The sequence below is a fragment of the Mixophyes fleayi genome, chromosome 3 (assembly GCF_038048845.1).
Source record: "Mixophyes fleayi isolate aMixFle1 chromosome 3, aMixFle1.hap1, whole genome shotgun sequence".
Classification (NCBI taxonomy): Eukaryota; Metazoa; Chordata; class Amphibia; order Anura; family Limnodynastidae; genus Mixophyes; species Mixophyes fleayi.
In genome coordinates, this window is record NC_134404.1 from 341,051,209 (window position 1) to 341,075,020 (window position 23,812).

The 23,812-nt window shown below is 43.5% G+C and overlaps 1 protein-coding gene across 4 annotated transcripts in view; it reads left to right on the top strand.

The window, feature by feature from the left end:
• Window positions 1–23,812, top strand: part of DAAM2 (dishevelled associated activator of morphogenesis 2) — a 206,183-nt gene that overhangs the window by 56,685 nt on the left and 125,686 nt on the right. For all 4 annotated transcript variants that reach the window (XM_075204422.1, XM_075204426.1, XM_075204425.1 and 1 more), the window contains exon 3: window positions 12,345–12,434. In XM_075204422.1, the coding sequence (XP_075060523.1) occupies window positions 12,345–12,434 (90 nt within the window). The remainder of the gene's footprint in view (window positions 1–12,344; window positions 12,435–23,812) is intronic.

Consider the following 23,812-nt stretch of genomic DNA (forward strand, 5'->3'; position numbering starts at 1 on the left):
ATATTTATGAAAGCTTCTAACAATGAGAAGTGGAGGTGTTGCCCATAGCAACCAGTACATTCTAGAAAGTGATTGTTATCTGATCGGTTGCTATGGGCAACACCTCCACTTTTCCTTGTTAAAAGCTTTAATAAATATACTCCTCTGTGTGATGTGTACGCACGCTCAGCAGCAAATTGTCTTTTGCAATTTTGTAAATCTCAATGGATTCTCCTCTTAATACTCCTAAAAGGTCAGACCAGCTCCAGGATTTCTGTTCACGGCTCCTGAATTCTTCCTTATTTTGACCATGATTCTTTAAAAACATTTTTCAAAGTCTTCTTTTAAAATGACATTACAGTGAGTAAGCCCAGGCCTTTATGTTTAAAGTATCTCGTGCAGACAGTGCATGCCATGCTGTCCAGCTGTTACACTACAACTCCCAGCATGCTCAGTCAGCAGCTTGGAATAATGTTTCTGTTTTCCGTGTGGGGTTTACATGTCCATTCACTTGTGTTCTGTGGACGGGCTCAGCTCTGAGCTGTGTTTGAGCAGGAAGTTATCAGTGTGGTGGACGCCTGTGTACTTTGGCAAGGGCCGGGCTGCAAATTGCTTCAGCAAAGAGAAAAAAAAAGAAAAAAGAAATAGCCTCTTTTTCAGACGCCTGCTCTGCAGCTGAGCAGCGCCTTAGAGTGGCAGGAAAGGAAAGGTAGTGTGAGCTTACTTAGCAGTTTCCTCTTAACCTTTCCCACACCTTGCTTCCCATTCACTTCCAGGACTGATGGGCTGTGACACTAAATATTCCCTGGAGATGCCACAGGGGAAGGGCGAGGTCTGGGCAGAGCACAGCCGGCATACAGAAGGAGTCTTAGAGGCACATTGTGCCTCGGCACGCAGCAAGCAGCCCGGGGCATATTGCAAGTTGCCCTGTGTGGCCGTCAGAGCTACCAAAGTTTTAAAATAATTTCCACTTGCTGCACCTTAGGCCGCCGCGTACAGTCCTGATTATTCGTACCATGCTGTGCAACGTTAACTGATTATGTTTTATTTTTATATTCAATATAACACCTGGCTCCCAACTGTTCCGATTTAGTTGTTACAGTCCCGATTTGTCACCATTGCACCGTACCAGTCTCAGTGACATTGCTCAGTGACATTGCTCACACAGAAACAGGAGGGGTAGCAGTGTTCTTGTCACTCTCCAGTCTCCAGTGACATTGCTCAGTGACATTGCTCACACAGAAACAGGAGGGGTAGCCGTGTTCTTGTCACTCTCCAGTCTCCAGTGACATTGCTCACACAGAAACAGGGATAGCAGTGTTCTTGTCACTCTCCAGTCTCCAGTGACATTGCTCAGTGTCATTGCTCACACAGAAACAGGAGGGATAGCAGTGTTCTTGTCACTGGATAAAAATTGACTGGAAATGACTGGAAATTAATGTTATTGAGGGTAATAATAATGTATGAACAAAATAAGAGCCAAATGATGTGATTTTAGTAAAATAAATAGGGATTTTAGAAAAAAATAGGGATCCAAAACCAAAACACCCGAGGTTGGTTTTGCAAAAAAACCAAAACCAAAACATGGGGGTCAGTGAACATCTCTAAATTATACCCCTTTGCAGTGAGGTCCTACTGGATTGTCACAAAAATCTGGATTGAGATAAAAGGGAATTTCAAATTCCTAAAGGTTCCCAGGTTAGGGATATTGGCAGAAACCCATTATCAGGGCATTTGTGCTGTTATAGTTAATAGGTGTCAGCGTCGTTGGTGGTAGATGTTAAACCACAAGAAGCACAAGAAGCTTTTAGACTTAACCAATTTGATGGTTTTATATCAGAACTTGTTGTAACAATTGATTTATACATATACACAGTTACTCACAGTTGATACTGACTGCAACAGACAGGCAGTATGACAAACTTATGTAGTTAATCTACTTAACACTTTTATAGTGCATTCACATATGCAGGAGGTAAGCTTGTATTGTGGGCAATATTAGAGAAAAGGTTGCTCATATATATTTTGCGCCTCCGCTCACTTTATATATCTATATATAACATACTTACCAACTTTTTTAAGTTGGTGTCCGGGAGACTCTCTGTAGCAGGTGGGCGTGCGGGGGGCGGGGTGCCGAAATCGCGTCATTTTGGCCCCGCCCCCGCGACATAATGACGCAAATCGTGTCATTTGACAGTGGGGGCGGGGCTAAACGCTGCAATTCATCGGGAATCGCGGCGTTTGGGATCTAATTCTGCCCACTTCACTAGGAAGTGGGGCACTTCCTAGTGAAGTGGGCAGAAATCGGGAGATTGTCACACTCGCCCGGGAGTCCGGGAGACTCTCGCAAAATGCGGGAGTCTCCCGGACATTCCGGGAGAGTTGGCAAGTATGATATATAAGTATGTTTACACAAACAGGATGCAGCTCCAGTTATATACATCTTACAGTTCATCTGTCACTGGAAGAACAGCTAGGAGTGAACTTCCCGTCTGTACATGCTCAGTAGAGCGATGCAGAGGGCTGGAGGCTGCCCTACTTCCTGTCTTCACTAGATCACAGGGGACACCACCACCACCAAGATGGGAGATGGAGCGTAGTGCTCCATATTAACAAGGGAGAGGCGAAACCTCCCAGGAGAGTGGTCCATTGTCCTGGATTCACCTTCCAGGTAGGCGAACACATGCCATGATGACGGGAACAATATAAAGCCCCACCCAGATCTGCGAAAGCCAAGTGGGCAGAGGTGTGATGGCGCGACTAAGGTCGTCATACGCTTTTCTACGCCCACTTTTATGAGAGTGATGTCATCAAATCACACCCAACTCCTGGCATACAGTATATGTATTCTTGTGTACGGAGTCTTATGTCTAGTCTGGGAAACAGAAATATAGGGGCAAATTAAAGCGACCGAGATGTGTCTCCGGAACAGTCCGCAGAGACACATGGCAGCAGAGATATTAATAAAATCTCCGCTCTTTTTCCATCGCATGTCTATGGTATGCGAGGAAAAATTAGGTGCCCTCATCGGCACCTCGCGGCTAATTGAATCCGCTCCATAGAACATTCCTAACCTGCGCAGTGTCACACAATTGGACCTGTTTCTTGAGTGCATTTAGATGTATGCGACGTGATGCGAATCTCAGTCTTTGGCTTTCTTAGATTTATAGAGTAGAACATAAATTTGCACTCTCCAGCGCCTCTCTGTTGCTGTCATAGCACAGTCTCCGCACTCTGAGATTCATTCGCACGTAGCACAGTGAATTCCTTCCTGGAACGGGCCGCAGCCATCGCTGGAATCCGTGACAGGATATAGCACTCTCCACCCTGCCCCTGTTGCCGGGCAACACCATTTCCCAAATAAACAGATGAGTAGAATTATTTAGGAACTTGCAGCTTGGAAAATATGCAGAGATCTCAATTAAGAGATTGCTGATGTGAACTTCTGTGGTTTTATTTTTGGCCGGAACACGTTTCTTTTCTGCATATTTTCATACTGAGCGTGGAGGATTTTAGCGCTGAGTTCTAAAACCGTGTCAAACTAAATATTCGTTCTTTTTTTTTTTTTCTACAAGGCTACCAATTATTTTTAACTATTGGTTATAAGTGCAGGAGTCCACTTGTTCACCTATTCCTTTTCGAGTAGTATTTTAATATTTGACATGAGTTCTGTGGCTGGAGAGACGACCCAGTTATGAGAAAACATTTGCCTGAGCTGCTATTTCCTGTCCTTTGACTGAGTTACTCTGAGCTCAGTTTATCATTTGATATAGAACAAAACTTTTAAAGAGGAACTCCAAAACTAAAAATGTAGTATTGGCTTTGAATGAGTTAATATAAAAAATGATATTGTACTTGAGCCGTTCGCCAGATGCGCTTGGGTCTCCGATGGGTTTAGCGGTCCCATGCCCCATTACTATCACTACTCACCCTTTTTCAAGTGGGTCAGATGGTTGTTAATAACAACAGTCTCCCTTAACGACATCCCATTCACATGAAAGGGAAGTTCAGAGGAGAACGGCCTTCGTCAGCCTCTCGGCCGAGCAGTTGGAAGACAGAAGAGTAAAACAGGGACTACAACGCCCAACGGGAACCTCAGCCCCTAGGGCTAACGTCACCCACGGATTCGCATGTTAATCACCTTGGCGGCTACAAAATAGAATTGTGATTTATAATAATGAAATCGACACTTTCACATTTATTAGTAGAAACCTCTAATATATTTCCACATATTTGCATTTTGTTGTTGCCCGTAAAAGCATGTCAGTGGGTATTGTAATGGAACCTATCGGTCCCAGTGATCTCATACCCACCTCAGCCTCCATCTGTGGTCTGGAGCGGACCCCTGCTCTATTCACTCGCACGCACTGCAAGGGGTTCAAAAAAGCAACTTCCATTTTTTATTTTATTTTACATGAAATGCATAAATCTGGATGTTCTTAATGTGTATTTTACATAAAATGCATTTTTATAGTCTCACTTGCAAACAGATGTGATAGCATGCACACATGTCATCACTATCAGTCAGCACTTACACCTGCCATGTATCTGCATTCTCTGGTGTATGGTCCGTTCTGGCGCATGCGCAGAGTTTTTTTACATAAAATACGGCACGCATCTGGACTTACGACTGAACATGAATCAGGCCTTATATGCTGGTCACTATATGCTGATGCTGAGAGATATTTATCAATATATGCTAATGATAGAGATATGGTTACTTACTATATACTGGTCACTATATGCGGATATTAGGGATATTGGAGCTAGTCATTATATAGTAGTGTTAGAGATATTGGAGCTGGTCACTATATGCTGACATAAGAAATATTGGAGCGTGTTGCTATATACGCTGATCACTGCATACTCTTCATCTGCTTCTAATCTACATGGTTGTGGGGATGTTCTAGGAAGGAAGGTTCTGAACGGTACATGACAAGTTTCCCTGAACGATGAAGGTATATTTGCAGTATTGAATTGTGGCCTTTAATGGAAGTGGGTTTTTTGTTGAGTTACTTTTGCTGGAAATGGATTTCGCTAATTCAATGTGAGAATTTCTCTGCGTAGTATTTTCATGCTGTCTGTTGTAGAGATGCTCAGGCACCTTTTTCTGAAAACTGAACCCACACGAACTTAGGGGATCCGAGTAGGCTCGCGAGCCGGCTCGGTACTTTTGTGCGTCCTCGGATCTGAATCGAGGCAAAACGTCATTGTTGCATTGACGGATCTTGTGGGTTTTGGATTCCATAAGTACTTCCCTCCCCAGGAGATCCAGTGCCATTGCTCACACAGAACCAGGGGTAGCAGTGTTCTTGTCACTCTCCAGTCTCCAGTGCCATTGCTCACACAGAAACAGGAGAGGTGGCAGTGTTCTTGTCACTCTCCAGTGCCATTGCTCACACAGAAACAGGAGGGGTGGCAGTGTTCTTGTCACTCTCCAGTCTCCAGTGCCATTGCTCACACAGAAACAGGAGGGGTAGCAGTGTTCTTGTCACTTGACAAAAATTGTCTGGAAATGACTGGAAAGTAGTGTTATTGAGGTTAATAATAATGTAGGAACAAATAAAAGAGCCAAATCATGTGATTTTAGCAAAAAAATATATAGGGATTTTAGAAAAAAAATAGGGATCCAAAACATGCGAGGGTGGTTTTGAAGAAACCAAAACACTAAGTTAATTCAGATCCAAAACCAAATCACGGGGGTCAGTGAACATCTCTAGTCTGATATAGTTGACAGTTCTGAATGTTCTAATCCTCTATAAGGAATTATGTGTTTAGCTTTCCCTACATCATAGCTGCTAACACACGTACATCACTGAGTAACATAAGATTATAGTAGGTACTCTCACCTCACTGAACCTATAGGTACTCTCACCTCACTGATTGTCAAGGAAGATATCGGTCACTTGTGTTTCCAGTCTCACTAACTATGTAACTAATGTCACAGAAACTGAAGGGATCAAAGTTCTCGGTAGTAAATACCTTGTATAACCCTCAGCTCGCTGCCGGTGACAGGTGTAAATCCTCTTTGATTGACATGTCTGCAGGCAGTTGAGGGTTATACCAGAGGTGTAGGGCCACACAATGCCACAATTTTAGTATAAAACAACAACACACTTGTTCTATAATTGTATTTTTAAATATAAAACTGCTGACACAGAGTATCTGCAATATCTGCCTTTTGCATTTGGGTCCTTTGTCCATTTCCTAGACTTTGGCTCCTTTCTCTCTAGAGCTGGCTGGATGTGTCTAACGGGTGCCAGGGACACAGGACCTTAGAATAAAAGCTGCATTAATGTTGTCTTAAGATCCTGCCACACATCAAGCTGAAGGTTGTCCAAGACTCCGCGCTCTCCTGCTGCCCACAATCTGAGAAGTGGATTACCGCTTTATTAACTTTTCTAGCAGCGTGATGACAAATTTATGCTCCAACAGCCTTGGACCGGTGAACCCAGGAACCGAGGGACATCTGCCAGTTCTCTGCGTACCTTGTTGGATTAGCTGCTGGCTAGGGGGCCCTCTCCATCTCCGCTTTTCCATAGTGACATTTAAGAAAAATGAATCAATGTCATTGCTAAATAGACAATATACAGATAAATGACTATAAAAACAGCGCATGGTTTACTGACTAGACAGCTCACATGTCTGGGATATACCTTGTTTAAAGATTGTGGCTGACTAGAAAATGCAAGTATTAGTAATAGTTCATGATAACTTGGCCACAAGGGGGCACAGTTTCATTAAAACATAGACTTCTGAATGTGCAAAAGATAAAACACCTATATCTTTATTTAAGTCTTAAATGAATCATGTATGAGGGGAAATAAAGAGGTTTTTTTATTTTTTTATTATGGGTTTATATAAATTTATTTATTATGTCTACACACCTCCCAACACTGAGACTTGGAGAATTGGGATACAAAACAGCCTCAGCCAATTTGCCTTAACCCCACTTTAATCCACAAAAGCTCCGCCCAGTTTATCTCCCAAAATGCCCACTTTTAGGTGAAAGGCCGCCCATTTCATCTTATCCCCAAATCTTGTTTTTCTATGTAGGTACCAAAATAGTCTGAGAGCTTACGCCACAGCCGGCAGGCGACGGCCTCGATCCGCTCATCTCCTCCTGTCAACAATGCAAAATGTCACTCTCCCGCGGATGTGACCATCCTGCGCCACAAATCCGTGTCCTCCATCTGCTGGCGTGTGCTGGTACTAAGGGCGCAGGTAAAAACCAAGGTGTGCAACACATGTGTGTCGTTGCCTGCTCACCACTGCCACCTACAGCTCAGTATAACACAGCACGTTATAATATGAGCCATTAGTGGTAACTACTCACACGTTATTTATAGAGATGCTCCGGCTTGGTGTACTAGAAACCGAACCCACCCGAACTTAGGGGATCTGAGGAGGCTTGTGAGCCGGCTCGGTACTTTCGCACGTCCTCGGATCTGAATCGAGGCAAAACGTCATTGTTGCATTGTCAGATCTCACGGGTTTTGGATTCCATAAGTTCTTCCCTCCCCAGGACATCCAGCGCCATTGCTCAAACTCTCCAGTCTCCAGTGACATTGCTCACACTCTCCAGTGACATTGCTCAGTGCCATTGCTCACACAGAAACAGGGGTAGCAGTGTTCTTGTCACTCTCCAGTCTCCAGTGCCATTGCTCAGTGCCATTGCTCACACAGAAACAGGGGTAGCAGTGTTCTTGTCACTCTCCAGTCTCCAGTGACATTGCTCAGTGCCATTGCTCACACAGAAACAGGGGTAGCAGTGTTCTTGTCACTCTCCAGTCTCCAGTGACATTGCTCAGTGCCATTGCTCACACAGAAATAGGGGTTGCAGTGTTCTTATCACTTGACAAAAATTTACTGGCAATTACAGGATATTAATGTTATTGAAGATAATGATAATGTAGGAACAAAAAAAGATCTTAATTGTGTGATTTTAGACAAAAATAGGGATCCAGAACCAAAACAGGCGAGGGCGGTTTTTGCCAAAACCAAGACTAAAACACATGGATCAGTGAACATCTCTAATTATTTATATTCACTGGAACTTCACCCCAGGCAGTGGCTGGATCACTTTTGCTAGAATAAAGATAAAATCATAAACCCACAAATAAATAGGATATAGCTTTATAGTAGTAAACATGACCCCAAACATATTGTAAATCTAGATTCTCCCGATAACTTGAAGCTAAATATTTGGCACATTTTGGTAAATGAAATAACGGCGAGCTCTGTGACCAGGAGCAGGAATCAGGAGGAATGAATGCACAGAACGTGAATTATGATGAAAATATGCCCGCACACCACCTCTACTTGGCATGGAGCGCTGTGGCCAATGTCTGCGCCCAACTCAGGAGATTTCATTACTGTCTAATGCAGGAAAATAAAATCCTGGTGTTCAGTTTGTGTCTAGACTCTGTGCTCGGAGCAGTTCTGTGTCATACAGAGTTGGCACCAAGTCTGGTGATGTGTGGGCAGCACCCTGTGTAAAGACCAGCGCCCCCACCCTACTGTCCTGAGCCCTCCGGAACATCCCTATCAGGGAGAGTGCTGACATACCTGACGCAGGCCTGCAAATTAATAATAAACCGCCCAGCACTAAGCAGCCGGCTCAGGATTACTACTAATAAACTCTAACACTTTATTACAGCAGAGAAAGAACAACTTCACCAGGGCAAAGTGTGGAGCACAATTATCATAGTTCCCAACATTCTAAAATTGTTTCCAGGTTAATGTTGCCGCTAAACTTCCACGTAGGATACTCGGGCTACTGTCTCGGCAAAACCATGGAGCACTACAATTCCCAGCGTGCCATGTTTACTACATGTGATAATAGTGCCCTTTTCCTTGCATTTAAATTACTCCTTTTCCTTAAGTGTTTGTTTCTAAAGCCTGGAGAGTAAGGATAGATGGTAAGAATTCTATGTAACGTGCAGAAAAATGGGGGTCAAATTATGCACTTGGTCAAAAATGAAAAACAGGGACAGCAACACAATTCCCAGGGACAGCTATGGAAAGTCTGGGACTGTCCCTGGCTATTAAGGACAGTTGGCGTGTTTTCCATTTGGATTGCAGTGATTTTAGTTCTGTAATGTTTATTGCTGCGCTATGTTACTCGTCCTTTGCAGATAAGTTATTATTACACCACTAGTGTTGGATATGTGTTTATTTTGGCACATTAGTATAAGACAATAGCTTCTGACCTGTGCTGGAAACAGACTATAATGTGTTTTATAGCACTGATTAAAACCTTAGAACCGCTTTGCCGCGTCGAGTGCTCAGAAGCTGCGTCTCACTCATCGCCTGAGGCTCAGAGGATTGTTTAAAAATCAATGAAAAAGTAGTAAAGTTATTTGTGATCCCCCCTCACAGTGACATGAGACCACAGAGGCGCTAAAGGTCATTTACTAAAATGCAAAAGGCGATCGCACGACGCAGATCTTCAGCGGGAGATCCCAAAGGAGAGGTCCAAGGAGCGTGCGCAGGGGGCGTGAAGGCGCCATTTGTGACATCATGGCCCTGCCCCCGCTGTGCAATGATGACATCTACACAATCGTACAGTGGTGATTAAATTTTCATAATCAGGCCCCGCCCACCACTGTGTGATGACGCCCACTTCAAAAAGAAAGGCCTACTCTCCTGGGAGCTTGGGGGGACTCCCTGGAATTCAGGAGAGTAGACCAGTATAATGTCATACCTCTCAACATGCAAGTCCCTGGCAGCGGGGCATGGTCATGCCAGAGTGGGGGCGTGGTCACATCACACTAGGGGTGTGGTTACATCACGCCCGCAGTGGGCTGCCTAGCACTGTAAAGCGATAGGCTACCTGTTATATATCTCCCTTCCCTCAACATTTCCACCCTCAGGTCAAACATGTCTCCGGTGGACAGAGCCCTAAATTCGGGACTGTCCCACTGGAATGATAACTTTACCATTCACCTGTCCGTACACAGATGGAGGCAGCCATTTTGTCAACTGAACCAATGGCTATGGATTCATGAGGCACAAGTAATATCGCTGAGGTTCTTAGCGATGCCACCGGTGCCTCATGAATGATCGGCTGCAGTCTCACTGATGTCAGTATGTACTGGGGTGTCCTTATGAATGGTGGCTCATCCCACAAAATGGCGGCCTCCATTATCACTCTGTATATTTTTCACAATTTATATATAAGCAGCAGATCATCATTCTTCCCAAACCACACACATTGTTACAGCAGCTTTGTGCTGCGCAACAATTACTGTGAAGCTACAACTCTCATGATCCGAGATGATAGGGATCGCAGTCCAGCAGCAGCGTAGCCCTGTGGCAGGTTGTCTGAGAGGCTTCTACGGGCTGAATATCTAAACATCAGCAAACAAATTGCATGTCGGTTGCCTTCCATGTCTCCTTCCCTCTAAGCCCCCTGTCACCCCCCACCCAACCCCGCTTTACAAGCTCCCTGACCTCAGACAGCATTCCTTGGCTTATTTTTAGATCTGGAATTTCACTCTGGGCCCAGTAATCCTATGTAACATGGGTATAGCTCTTGTTTCACTCGTCTGCCCCGTAAGTTTGGGAAACCATCCTTTAAACATTTCCACATGTTTTGCTCGCTCGGCCGCAGCTAACTCTCACAAACCCTCTCTGCAAAACGCTTTAGGTTGGCAACGCTCTGCCCCGTGATTCTGTGGGATTCTTGTGTAGTCTCGCCCTGAGGGTCCCTGGGGTTGGGGGGGTTTAAGTTTGTCAACAGCTACTACCTGGCTCAGAAACTTTATCCTCTGATTTTCACCAGATTATACAACTGTCACCGACCAATGTCAGAGACTCTTTGTTCCCGGGTAATATAATGCACCCAGTAATAAAATCAACGTGAGTAACATTAGGAAGTGACTTCTCCGACATTTTCACCCACCCTTGACATTTTTATTATTACAATCTTTTATTTATAAGACGCCATAAAGGATCCGAAGCGCCGTCCATATTTACCGTGTAACACAGAGAACATTGTAGATTGTTCCTCTAGATCAGTATAACCTAAGTATTTATTTTTGTGTTGTCACTTTGTATCTCTGCAATAAAACGATTGTTAGGTATAATAATGATTTCTGGTGCTAGTACAGTGGCTCAGTGGTTAGCACTTCTGCCTCACAGTGCTGAGGTCATGAGTTCGATTCCCGACCATGGCCTTATGTGTGTGGAGTTTGTATGTTCTCCCCGTGTTTGCGTGGGTTTCCTCCGGGTGCTCCGGTTTCCTTCCAGACTCCAAAAACATACTGGTAGGTTAATTGGCTGCTATTAAAAAATTGCCCTTATTGTCTCCGGGTCTGTGTGTGTGTGTGTGTGTTAGGGAATTTAGACTGTAAGCTCCAATGGGGCAGGGACTGATATGAATGAGTTCTCTGTGTAGCGCTGCGGAATTAGTGGTGCTATATAAATAACTGATGATGATGACAGTGTGTGAGTCCGGCTGTATTATTTCTCAGTGATTGGGTAACTGTGGCACCGCCTACAGCGACATATCACACCCTCCCTCTAACAAGTTTATTCTGCAAATATAATCGCATCACAGCAACTATTATATCCAACCTTACGCCCCTTGTTGTAGTCGGAGTATAACGCAAAGGACGCAAGGCAGTTATTCACATACCGCTACTCACAATTCCTGGGTACCGGTGGTTTCCTCTATATTTTTATTTGATATATAAATAGCTTGCAGTGTTTTTACTATACTTTGTTTATAAATAAAATAATTAGTTTTTTTTTAGAGTTCATAAATCTAAATCCTACTTTGTCTACTACTAAAACTGTCACTTGGTTATTATAACACAAAGCAAAAATTCTGTAATGTGTCTTGACATGTAACAAGTGTGATATTTACAGTTATAAACAGTTATATCACTCTGCTCCTCTGCAAGATTTTATTAATAAATGATGGCGATGAGCAATTAGCGGCGATATAAAATAATCGCCGCCGCTGTACATTGATAAATAGACCTGTTGGTTTTGATCAGTCTGGTTCGATAGTGAAAGGGGACGTGTGATTAGTTGCTGTCTGCTACTGAACGTTTGCAGGATGGTATTAAATAACCGCCAACGTCTACAATGGAGACTGAGGGCTAGATTTACTAAGCTGCGGGTTTGAAAAAGTGGGGATGTTGCCTAAAGCAACCAATCAGATTCTAGCTTTCATTTATTTAGTACCTTCTACAAAATGACAGCTAGAATCTGATTGGTTGCTATAGGCAACATCCCCACTTTTTCAAACCCGTCCCTTAGTAAATCTAGCCCTGAGTATCTTGTATGTGTTCTTAACCCTTCGCCATAGAGGGCAGCGTTTTCCTCATCACTGACTCTTCTCTTTTGATTGACAGGATGAATTGGATCTCACAGACAAGAACAGAGAGGCCATGTTTGCGCTCCCTCCGGAGAAGAAATGGCAGATCTATTGCAGCAAGAAAAAGGTAATGACCCCCCCCATCTCACCCCCCACCCTTCCATCATGTCACAGGACTGCTGTGAGCTGCAAACTCTCGTTGTACAGAGAGAACACAGAATATTTGTGGTCTGAATTGTACTTGTTTTAGGCGGTCACGGTTAATGAATACAGTGCTCTCTGGACTAATCTTTGTGCTTGGGTAATAAATGTGCAATTCCAAGTATTCAGCATCTTATAATCAAAGTTACAGGGTCACTGAACCTAAGTTAAAATCTCCATATATAAAAGAAATATCGGCAACATTCACAAATATATTGGTAAAACTTATATCTGCACTCGAAGGTGAATTGAACGCCGCTGCGTTCTGTGGCCGGTTCTGGCCATGCGCAGAGTAATTGTGCATATTATTAGTTATGCCCCTTAATGAATCAGGCCCTTGATGTCCAAACTGAATCTGTTTCAGATGAGGCTGTGTTCTTTGGTGACAGATTGTCTTCCTATGACCACCAAAGTTCCTGTTTTGTACAATAAATTGAAGTTAGTCATAGAAGTCACAATGGCTGCGGTCACCATTTTGTCAGAGGGACAGGTGCCCACATGTGATATCATGAGTGGAGGGGCGGTGTGCCACGTCACATCACTGGCATCCATGCCCCGCTCTACGTTGATGGCTGTTATATTGGGGAGTGGAAGCTATTAATTGGAGTCCCAGTTTTTCCACGTCCTTCAGTTCCATCTAGAACCACCCGATGAACTTGTGCGCTCTGTGAAAGTTTCATATAGCGCACAAGTTCATCTCTGATTATGGACTATAAATTCCTGGAAATACACGATTTACAAACCCTCTTCAGTATAGCGAAGCAAACGCAGAACTCTGAAATTGTGGCACACCTCTGCGAAGCTGCTTCTTCCATCGTAAACTTGGAATAGCCATAAAACCACCAAATGTGCGTATGTCACTTGTAGCCCCCACATCCTTGTTAAATATAGTTGCACAAAAAGCAGGACTGTTGGGCAGTGTGCAATATTTAGCAATTTTTTTTTGAGAGGCCTAAACCTGTACAGGAACATTCGTCGAAAACAATCTGTACAAGTGGAACGGTGCGGTTCTGGATGATGCACGTTTATTGCTTGATATATTCACCAAAAGTTTTACTTCTTACCGTGTCCTCTCCAGAAATTAGAGAAATGAATTCTAATAGAAGCGGTTGCCGCATCTGCATAGTGTGAATGGTCCAGACTAGATTTCTTCTGTCAGACGTCCTGTACTTGGGAGCTGCACTGACACAGGTCAGACAAGTAGAACATTTCCTCTCTGCCCCAGCAATATGCTTCTATCTGCTGCCATGACAATACAACCATCTGGTATTCCAGGCTGCCAGCCAAGGGACAGAGCTGGCAAAACTCCTCTGTCATCACTGATTATGCCCCATACGTGACATTCTAATATCTTTCCATCGTGCTCATTACTTCCTGCTCTCAGCACCAGAGTCCACACTTATCACTGACGGTGCTGGAGACAAAGAACGGGCATCTGCCCATCACAGCAGGAGTCAGCCATTACCTTACCTCTCACAAAGCTCTCTGCGTGCCAGTCTCATGCCAACTAAAGCTGATGGGCAGAGACTTTTTGTTTTTCATTTTGCTATATATCGTACATTCACCACATTGACCACATTGACTCTATGTCTAAATCATGTTACATACATCTAAAAACATTTCCAGAATTCGCACATATCTTACACAAGACACTGCAAAAACCTTAATTCATGCACTTATCATCTCCCGCATTGACTATTGCAATTCCCTCCTTACTGGTCTTCCCCAAAACAGACTCAAATCCCTACAATCTATTTTGTATGCAGCGGCAAGATTGATTTTCCTTGCAAATCGTTATTCCTCTGTTGAATCACTCTGTCAGTCTCTACACTGGTTGCCTGTTTTCTACACAATCCAATATAAAATACATTTACTAACCTACAAGGCCATCAACAAAGCTGCACCAACATACATCTCCTCTCTTGTCTCAAAATATCTCCCAACTCGGCAACTCCGTTCTGCACAAGATCTGTGTCTCTGATCCACCCTCATTACATCCTCCCATTCCCGATTTACAGGACTTTTTTCGGGCTGCACCCACTCTATGGAATTCTACAAACTTTCAAGCGTTCTCTGAAAACATACTTCTTCAGACAAGCTTATAATATTCCTCAACCACCCTCTTAACCTCACTACCTTACCCTATTACCACCTGTTACACAAATTCACACACGACAACTACCCCCTGACCAACATTGTTGTGTGACGGGATCATTTAGCTTATGAGTCACTTTTACCTTTGCAGTCTGGCTGGGCCGAAATGGAAAATGTAGACTTAGCCTCATGTGCAGGGCCTTCTCACCTTCTTTGTCTGTTTTACCCAGTTTGTTTATTAGTTTACTGTGTTTGTCCCCAATTGTAAAGCGCTACGGAATATGTTGGCGCTATATAAATAAATGATGATGATGATGATCGTATTCTAAGTTGTCAATTAATAGGTAGGTTAAAAATAGTCATCCTTTGTAGCAGAGAGCTGGTACAGTGCAGACACGGACAGCGGATATTAGGGTGATGTGAGAGATGACTAAGAAGAAGAATATCTGGTCAATGGGTGGATAGACATAATAAATATTTAAGAGTCAAATGGAAACCTCTAGAGGGGGTGATGGTGACAACGCCATGTTTGTGGGTCACAAGTTGAGCGGTCAGTAGACCAATCGTTGACAAAGAACCATGAAGTTGAAGGACCTTGTTCTAGAATGTTGTATGCGCCAGGTCTTAGTTGTGGTAGGGAAGTCTTTGAGGAGAAGATAACAGAACCAATAGTATATGTAGACATCGGAATGACAGAGGTGAGGAACAGTTGCAGGCTACCTCTAAGGTGAGTACAACCTATATCATGAGATTTATGTGGAGGATCAGGAGGCACGTAAAGGGTGCGGCAGAGAAGAAGAATGGGATTTTTTTGTACAAAGGTGACAAGATTACAGAGAGTAATCATTTATTTTAAGAGGAATTAATTGAGTCTGAAATCTAAAAAAACTAAATTGTACTTACTATAGGTACGACAGTCATTGTATTCGCCAGGGCTCCTGATGGCTGTTAGAGTCCCACTAATAGACTCTTCTTTCCTCTTACCACTGGGCCTGTCTCATATACACGGAGAGGCTGGTGATGTCCCCTTCTCCCAGTGTGTGGCCGTAAGGACAGATTAGTTGTTTATCTCATTAAACTCCACCCAACACAAAGTTAAATATGTGTTAGTATTATGTACTAGAAGGCACAGTCTGGTCATGAAGTGAGTGGGTTACTTGATGAGCCAGTGTTCATATCCAGAGCAATGTAACAGTGTTATGGTGTTTAGTCTCTGGGGCATCTCTGTGAGGGTCAGATAAGCACATATCTGGCATTACTTAGATATAGTTTCTTTAATACGGGGGCAGATCCTTATAGATGGATACATATTCTGTCTTGTATACCCACCAGAGATTTGGGGGTCGATATTATATACCCACCAGAGATTTGGGGGTCTGTCTTGTATACCCACCAGAGATTTGAGGGCCTGTATTATATACCCACCAGAGATTTGAGGGCCTGTATTATATACCCACCAGAGATTTGGGGGTCGATATTATATACCCACCAGAGATTTCAGGGTCTGTCTTGTATACCCACCAGAGATTTGAGGGCCTGTATTATATACCCACCAGAGATTTGAGGGCCTGTATTATATACCCACCAGAGATTTGAGGGTCTGTATTATATACCCACCAGTGATTTGGGGGTCGGTATCATATACCCACCAGAGATTTGGGGGTCGGTATCATATACCCACCAGAGATTTCAGGGTCTGTCTTGTATACCCACCAGAGATTTGGGGGTCGATATTATATACCCACCAGAGATTTCAGGGTCTGTCTTGTATACCCACCAGAGATTTGAGGGCCTGTATTATATACCCACCAGAGATTTGAGGGTCTGTATTATATACCCACCAGTGATTTGGGGGTCGGTATCATATACCCACCAGAGATTTGGGGGTCGGTATCATATACCCACCAGAGATTTCAGGGTCTGTCTTGTATACCCACCAGAGATTTGGGGGTCGATATTATATACCCACCAGAGATTTCAGGGTCTGTCTTGTATACCCACCAGAGATTTGAGGGCCTGTATTATATACCCACCAGAGATTTGGGGGTCTGTATTATATACCCACCAGAGATTTGAGGGTCTGTATTATATACCCACCAGAGATTTGGGGGTCTGTATTATATACCCACCAGAGATTTGGGGGTCTGTATTATATACCCACCAGAGATTTGAGGGTCTGTATTATATACCCACCAGAGATTTCAGGGTCTGTCTTGTATACCCACCAGAGATTTAATCCATGTGCCTCAGTTATTTCCTTATGCTTCTGAGATGTCACTGGTTCCTTGTAAAGTGTCTGTTGATGTTGCCCCCTCCAGACTCTCAGCAGGACTCTCCTGTGTGGTTTTATAGGATTGAACTGATTATTAATAATGAATATGGAGTGGTGCTATTGTATGTGTGTAGTTACATGTATAGGGGCTAGCAGCACATACAGGATCTGTGCTCCGTTCAGGCTACTGATAGGAATGTACTCCAGGAACCAGTGGTTTGGATCCAGACCAGATGCCTGCCTGTGACCGGACCCCCTTCCCAAGTGGTTAATCACAGGCTTAATAAACGTAAAACATCCAAGGGCCTCCTGTTATTGGCTTCTGGCAGCGCCTCTTACTGTTAATTAACTTGGCAAGATCTCCCGGCGTTGCCTGTATACTTTGTGTCTTGCTAAGGGCTGTCCCCAGGCCAGAAGATGACTATCACCAAGAACTCTCCAGCTTTATTGCATATGGTAAAACGTTTGTCTTTTGTATCCTTCCAAATTCCAGGGACGAGTTCATTAGCCTCCGTTCGACCCCTGTCACTGCGCCTGAAATAAACCAAGCCTGGAGAACGTAGTGTATTGGCAGACTCAGCAGTAATGAGGAGAGCGATTCTATGGAGCTGGAGAATAGATCGTTACTGATGCAGTATAATGCTTGGAGATAATACCTGAGATACGGTCCTTGTGATGTTATATAGATTTATACTGCTCTCCTCTATGGGAAGCAGGGATGTCACATGTGTCATATGCTTGGTGTGAACGTCATCTGAGTATATATAACTGTACATACAGGTTCTTCTGTTTCATATGTAAATCTGTGTATTCTAAGGAATGCTGTTTCCTTACTGTAAGTTATAAATCACCAAGGAGACCATGATCTGTATAAGTAGTTGTACAGTGGACTTGTGCTAATATTTAGCCTTGGACCTTTCTGGTGACTTTTAATATGAATATTATTTGCAGAAGGGGTTAATAATTCTCTATGTGCTTCTCCAATGTTCTGTAATTTATAGAAATACCCAGGATATGCACCTGTATTTGAGTGCTTGTAGTTACGATGAAGGACTGTAATTCTTAGTGCTACTCTTCCAGATCCTGCTTCTCTTTCTTGAGAAATGGGCGGGGCCTTGATAATGTGATTGGCTGCGAAACGCGTCACCATGGGCCGTGTCCCCGCCGCATATCAATGCAAACTGCGGCATTGTGCAGCAGGTGAGGAAGCCCTGGTGATGTGATTTACATTGTCACATCCCTCACACTTGGCCCTTGGACCTCCCCACCAAGATCCCCCCATGGGGGGGCTCGGGGTATAACATGTAGGCAAGTATCCTTTACTGATTGAACTCACACACAGGAAGTCCTGACACAATAGAGGGGGATCTCCCAGAGAAAGTGTCTTTTATTTACTCTTGCGTGACGTTGTATTGCAAGAGAGACGTATATGCATACTTCCCAACTGTAAAGCTCTACGGAATATGTTGGCGCTATATAAATAAATGATACTTGCCAACTCTCCCTGAATGTCAGGGAGACTCCCTGAAATAGGGGTGATCTCCCTCACTCCCTGAAGAGTCTGGCATTCTCCCTGATGCTGAGCCAGTACAAGACGTGGTTGGCTTCGCCATCTGTGGCATGATGACACAGTTCAGAAATTGTGTCCTATGTCCATGTATTGATGCCTATGGAGGTGGCCATTTTCATGGAGACCAAGATTTAATCAAAAATTGAGAGGTTAGACAACATGACTTCAGTAATGGAGACAGAAATGTAAAAGACATTTCAGTCTCTAGAGACTCATTAGCTGCTTTTCTTCAACGCATAGTTGCCTATTCTCCCGGAATGTCCGGGAGACTTCCGCATTTCTGGGAGACCTCCCGGGAGCGCAGGGCAACCTCTCGGTTCTCGCCCCCGCAATGGATAAGTGGTGGGGGCGGGGCTTCATTTTGCAAATATCGAGTCATCTTAGCCCCGCCTCCTGTTGTAATTGGCCAAAATTGTGACAACCATTTAGGGGGTGGGGCCAAAATGATGAGATTCATCAAGCCCCACCCCCACACGCCCTACTCCCCCGGGATCTCCCTGAAGCCAACAAGTAAAAGTTGGCAAGTATGGGTATATGTCTAGAGATATATCTTGATGTCTCCACTGCAGTCTCCTTCAGTGAAAATCAACATGTGTAATTGTCATGTGTGGTAGATAGTAAGTTCTTTTCGCTAGCTGAAGACTGAGGTCCATTAGAACCTGTTTGCATTTCTCATGGAAAAAACAAATGAAAACATTCTGGTCCAATCCAGCTATGGTAGCCGGTCACTTTGTGGCTGACACCATAGGCAAACCGAGGGGCACTGTATAATTGAGGTGGCTGGACCCTGCCCCCGCTTCACACGTCTCTGCTTGAAAAGGGAGGTCTGCGTGCACCTAACAGTAGTGCATACAGCATTGTCCATGTATATTATGATGATAGGAAGTGTTGGAGAGCAGCCAATCACTGTCTAATATTATAGCCACGCCCCCATGCATGCTGGGGGTCACGCCCACTGGCGGCGTGGTGGGGAAACCTCCCTCTACAAAGTCTGCGTTTGCCCCTGGACCCAAAAGATGAGCTTCGAGGACCCATATATATACTGCAGTTGATATCCATTTCGTAACTACAGGAAATATTTAATTTCCTGTGTCTAGTTTATTATAAAAGTCAGTTCTAGACCTAAGGACATAAGAGTATATTTATCAAGATAAGACTTAGTGGTGCTAAGCGTTACAGAATTCGCCAGCGCTATATAAATGTTGATGATTGGTGTGATAAAACATTCACTTATCGCACTTTAACAATAATTTATCTTGATACTCATCTGCCACAACCAAAAATATCCACAGCTATAAGGATTACTGATCGCTCACTTAAAATTTGATTGAAAAGCGGCGGCATATGAGAATTCCATAGTCACGATTATTATATTTGAGGTTTGCACCCTCTTTGGTGAAGTGAGGACCTGGCAATTTGCTGTGTCTAGTGCCCCCTACTGTTGGGACACATGTATTGGAAGGCTGTAGTAGGGCAGATAAACCATTTGGATACAAGCAATTGAGAAACATTTCTGATTGAGATGATGGATATAAACCTTCACCATCTGATAAATAATATGAAGGGGTCATTACATCATATGCCATTAATGTAACGCAGCACAGGAAGGGATACAAACCCGGACTGAAGACATGTCCTCCGCACACGGCCTGAGATGATACTATCTGCATTTAAATACTTTCAAAGTTATTTAAGAGACGGGGTCAACAAAACAGGGACTTTAAATCTTTCCACTTGTTATGTTGTACTCTTGGCTTTCTGGGATGACAAATTGAGATTTTGATAAAATGCAGAATAATGTTGAACAGCAGAATGTTCTAATGTTCGAAGAAGCTACTTGGGGTCAGAGGAGAGAACACATTATTCTTGGAAAGAAGAAGGACAACTAGGAAAACAACATTTTTGGATATATTTTTGTTCTCATTCCTGGCTATTAAAAATTGTCACAGTATGTAAAACAGCTTTCTGTCATTAAAAGAAATATAAAGTCTACTTATAATGGGGCTTGCTTCCATCTCCGTGTTTCTGAAGTATCCTGATGCAGGACAATAGTCCAGTTGAGACCAGATCATTATCGGACATTAGGGATGAGCGCGCTCGGATTTCTGAAATCCGAGCCCACCCGAACGTTGCGGATCCGAGTCGGATCCGAGACAGATCCGGGTATTGGCGCCAAATTCAAAAGTGAAACTGAGGCTCTGACTCATAATCCCGTTGTCGGATCTCGCGATACTCGGATCCTATAAATTCCCCGCTAGTCGCCGCCATCTTCACTCGGGCATTGATCAGGGTAGAGGGAGGGTGTGTTAGGTGGTCCTCTGTGCTGTTTAGTTCTGTGCTGTTTAGTTCTGTGCTGTTTAGTGCTGTGCTGTGCTGTGCTGTGCTGTGCTGTGCTGTGCTGTGTTCTGCAGTATCAGTCCAGTGGTGCTGTGTGCTGTGCTCTGTCCTTCTGAGGTCAGTGGTGCTGCTGGGTCCTGTGCTGTGTCCTGTTCAGTCCAGTGGTGCTGTGTCCTGTGCTCTGTGCTTCTAAGGGCATAGTTATTTCCCCAATATTCCCCTGTGTTTAAAAAAATAAAAAAAAGTTTTTTTTATAAAATACCAAAAACTACTTTAATATTTTTTAATTACCACAAAATTTTCACAACCAATCCTGCAGTATAAGCCCATTGGTACTGCAATATTACCAAGTTCACACATTCAGCAGTAAAAGTCCAGTGGTACTGCAATATTACAAAGTTTACACATTCTGCAGTATCAGTCCAGTGGTGCTGTGTCCTGTGCTCTGTCCTGCTGAGTTCCGTAGTGCTGCTGGGTCCTGTGCCGTGTCCTGTTCAGTCCAGTGGTGCTGTGTCCTGTGCTCTGTGCTTCTAAGGGCATAGTTATTTCCCCATTATTCCCAAGTTTGTAAAAAATAAAAAAAAAGTAAAAAAAAATAAAAAATTAAAAAAAAAAAAAAATATATAATAATTATAACCAAATTTGCAAAACCAATCCAGCATTATAAGCCCATTGGTACTGCAATATTACCAAGTTCACACATTCAGCAGTAAAAGTCCAGTGGTACTGCAATATTACAAAGTTTACACATTCTGCAGTATCAGTCCAGTGGTGCTGTGTCCTGTGCTCTGTCCTGCTGAGTTCCGTAGTGCTTCTGGGTCCTGTGCCGTGTCCTGTTCAGTCCAGTGGTGCTGTGTCCTGTGCTCTGTGCTTCTAAGGGCATAGTTATTTCCCCATTATTCCCAAGTTTGTAAAAAATAAAAAAAAAGTAAAAAAAAATAAAAAATTAAAAAAAAAAAAAAAATATAATAATTATAACCAAATTTGCAAAACCAATCCAGCATTATAAGTCCATTGGTACTGCAATATTACCAAGTTCACACATTCTGCAGTATCTTGTGCTACATATAATGGAGAGCAAAAATTTGGAGGATAAAGTAGGGAAAGATCAAGACCCACTTCCTCCTAATGCTGAAGCTGCTGCCACTAGTCATGACATAGACGATGAAATGCCATCAACGTCGTCTGGCAAGCACGATGCCCAATCTCCTAGTACAGGGCATGTAAAATCCAAAAAGCCCAAGTTCTCAAAAAACAGCAAAAAAAGAAACTTAAAATCATCTGAGGAGAAACGTAAAGTTGGCAATATGCCAATTACGACAAGTAGTGGCAAGGAACGGCTTAGGCCCTGTCCCGTGTTCATGACTAGTGGTCCAACTTCACCCAAGGATCAAAGCCCTCCTCCCCCCCCCTACAAAAAATTTAAGAGAGTTATGCTGTCAGCAACAACAACAAAACAGCAAAGAACTCTGCCTTCTAAACAGATGACATCACAAATCCCCAAGGCGAGTCCAAGGGTGTTGTTGGTTGTGAACCCTGACCTTCCCATCACTGTACGGGAAGAGGTGACTCCATCCAGCATTTGCAGCACGCCCTCTGCATATGCTGGAAGGATCACCCACAGTCCAGTTACAGATTTGGCTAATGAAGGTGTGAATGTTGTGCACTGGGAGGAGGATATTGATGTAGCTGGCGCTGAGGAGGATGTTGATGATTATGATGCAGACAGATACCAAATTGCATTTCTCAATTTCTATTTATATTCTAGATTATATAACGGCTGAAAAGTTTTCTGTTTTACTCCTAGTGGAGAGGGGATCTGATGCAGACAGATATCAAACTGCCTTTGTCCATTTCTTTGTATATTTGAATTGCTAGTTCTACAGTCTATGCAGGCTGCTTTATTTATATTCAACTACAAGTGTAGGGCGGGGGGGGGGGGGGCATAGATAGCCACCAAAGTAACGTGGTCCATTTAATTTCACTTTCTAGCTCCACAGTCTGTGCAGCCTGCTTTTTTTTATCTTCAAAGTATTTATATTTACAAGCCTTGCAATCTAAATTAACTAGAGGTAGTGACGTGGTAGAACTCCAAAAGGCAGTTTGGAAGCCCCTGTACAAACTGGCTCTATTTTTTAACTGAGTTGTCCCCCCTCCAGTGTGTACTCGGAAAGAGTTTTTAGTGCAGCGGGGAACCTGGTCAGTGAGCGGCGAAGGAGGTTGCTTCCTCACAACGTTGAAAAAATGATGTTTATAAAAATGAATAATCAATTCCTCAATGAAGTACAGCACTGCCCTCCAGACAGTACAGAGGGACTGTGGTTGTGGAGTCCAGCGGGGACGAATTGATAATGTGTGAGGAGGAGGAAGTACACACTGTAGGGGGAGAGGAATCAGAGGTTGAGGATAAGGACGACATCTTTCCTCAGTAGAGCCTGTTTAGTTTGTACAGGGAGAGATGAATTGTTTTATTGGTGTGGGGGCCCAAACAAACCAATCATTTCAGCCACAGTTGTTTGGTAGGCCCTGTCGCTGAAATGATTGGTTTGTTAAAGTGTGCATGTCCTATTTCAACAACATAAGGGTGGGTGGGAGGACCCAAGGACAATTCCATCTTGCACCTTTTTTTTTGGCATTATGTGACCATTCAACAGTCGTTTGCCATGTTCAAAAAGTAAAAGAAAATGCCAACAAATTCAATAAATTAAATCAAAAGTTAAATGCCCTGTCATTATTTAAAACAAGAGGTTTTGACGTGCTAGAATTAGTGTAGTGTTAAGATGTTATAAACACTACACTTGGAAATTGGAGGAGGTAATGTGGCCCCGGTATCAAATTGGGTACCGGGGCCACCCCACTATGCAGTCCAGATACTTGTTTGGTGGAATTCCGACACGTGGAGGGTTTTTAAATTATATTGTGGCCTCGGTACCAAATTGTGTACCGGGGCCACCACACTACGCAGTCAAGATACTTGTTTGGTGGAATTCAGACCAGTTGAGGGTTTTATTATTATATTGTGTGGACCACT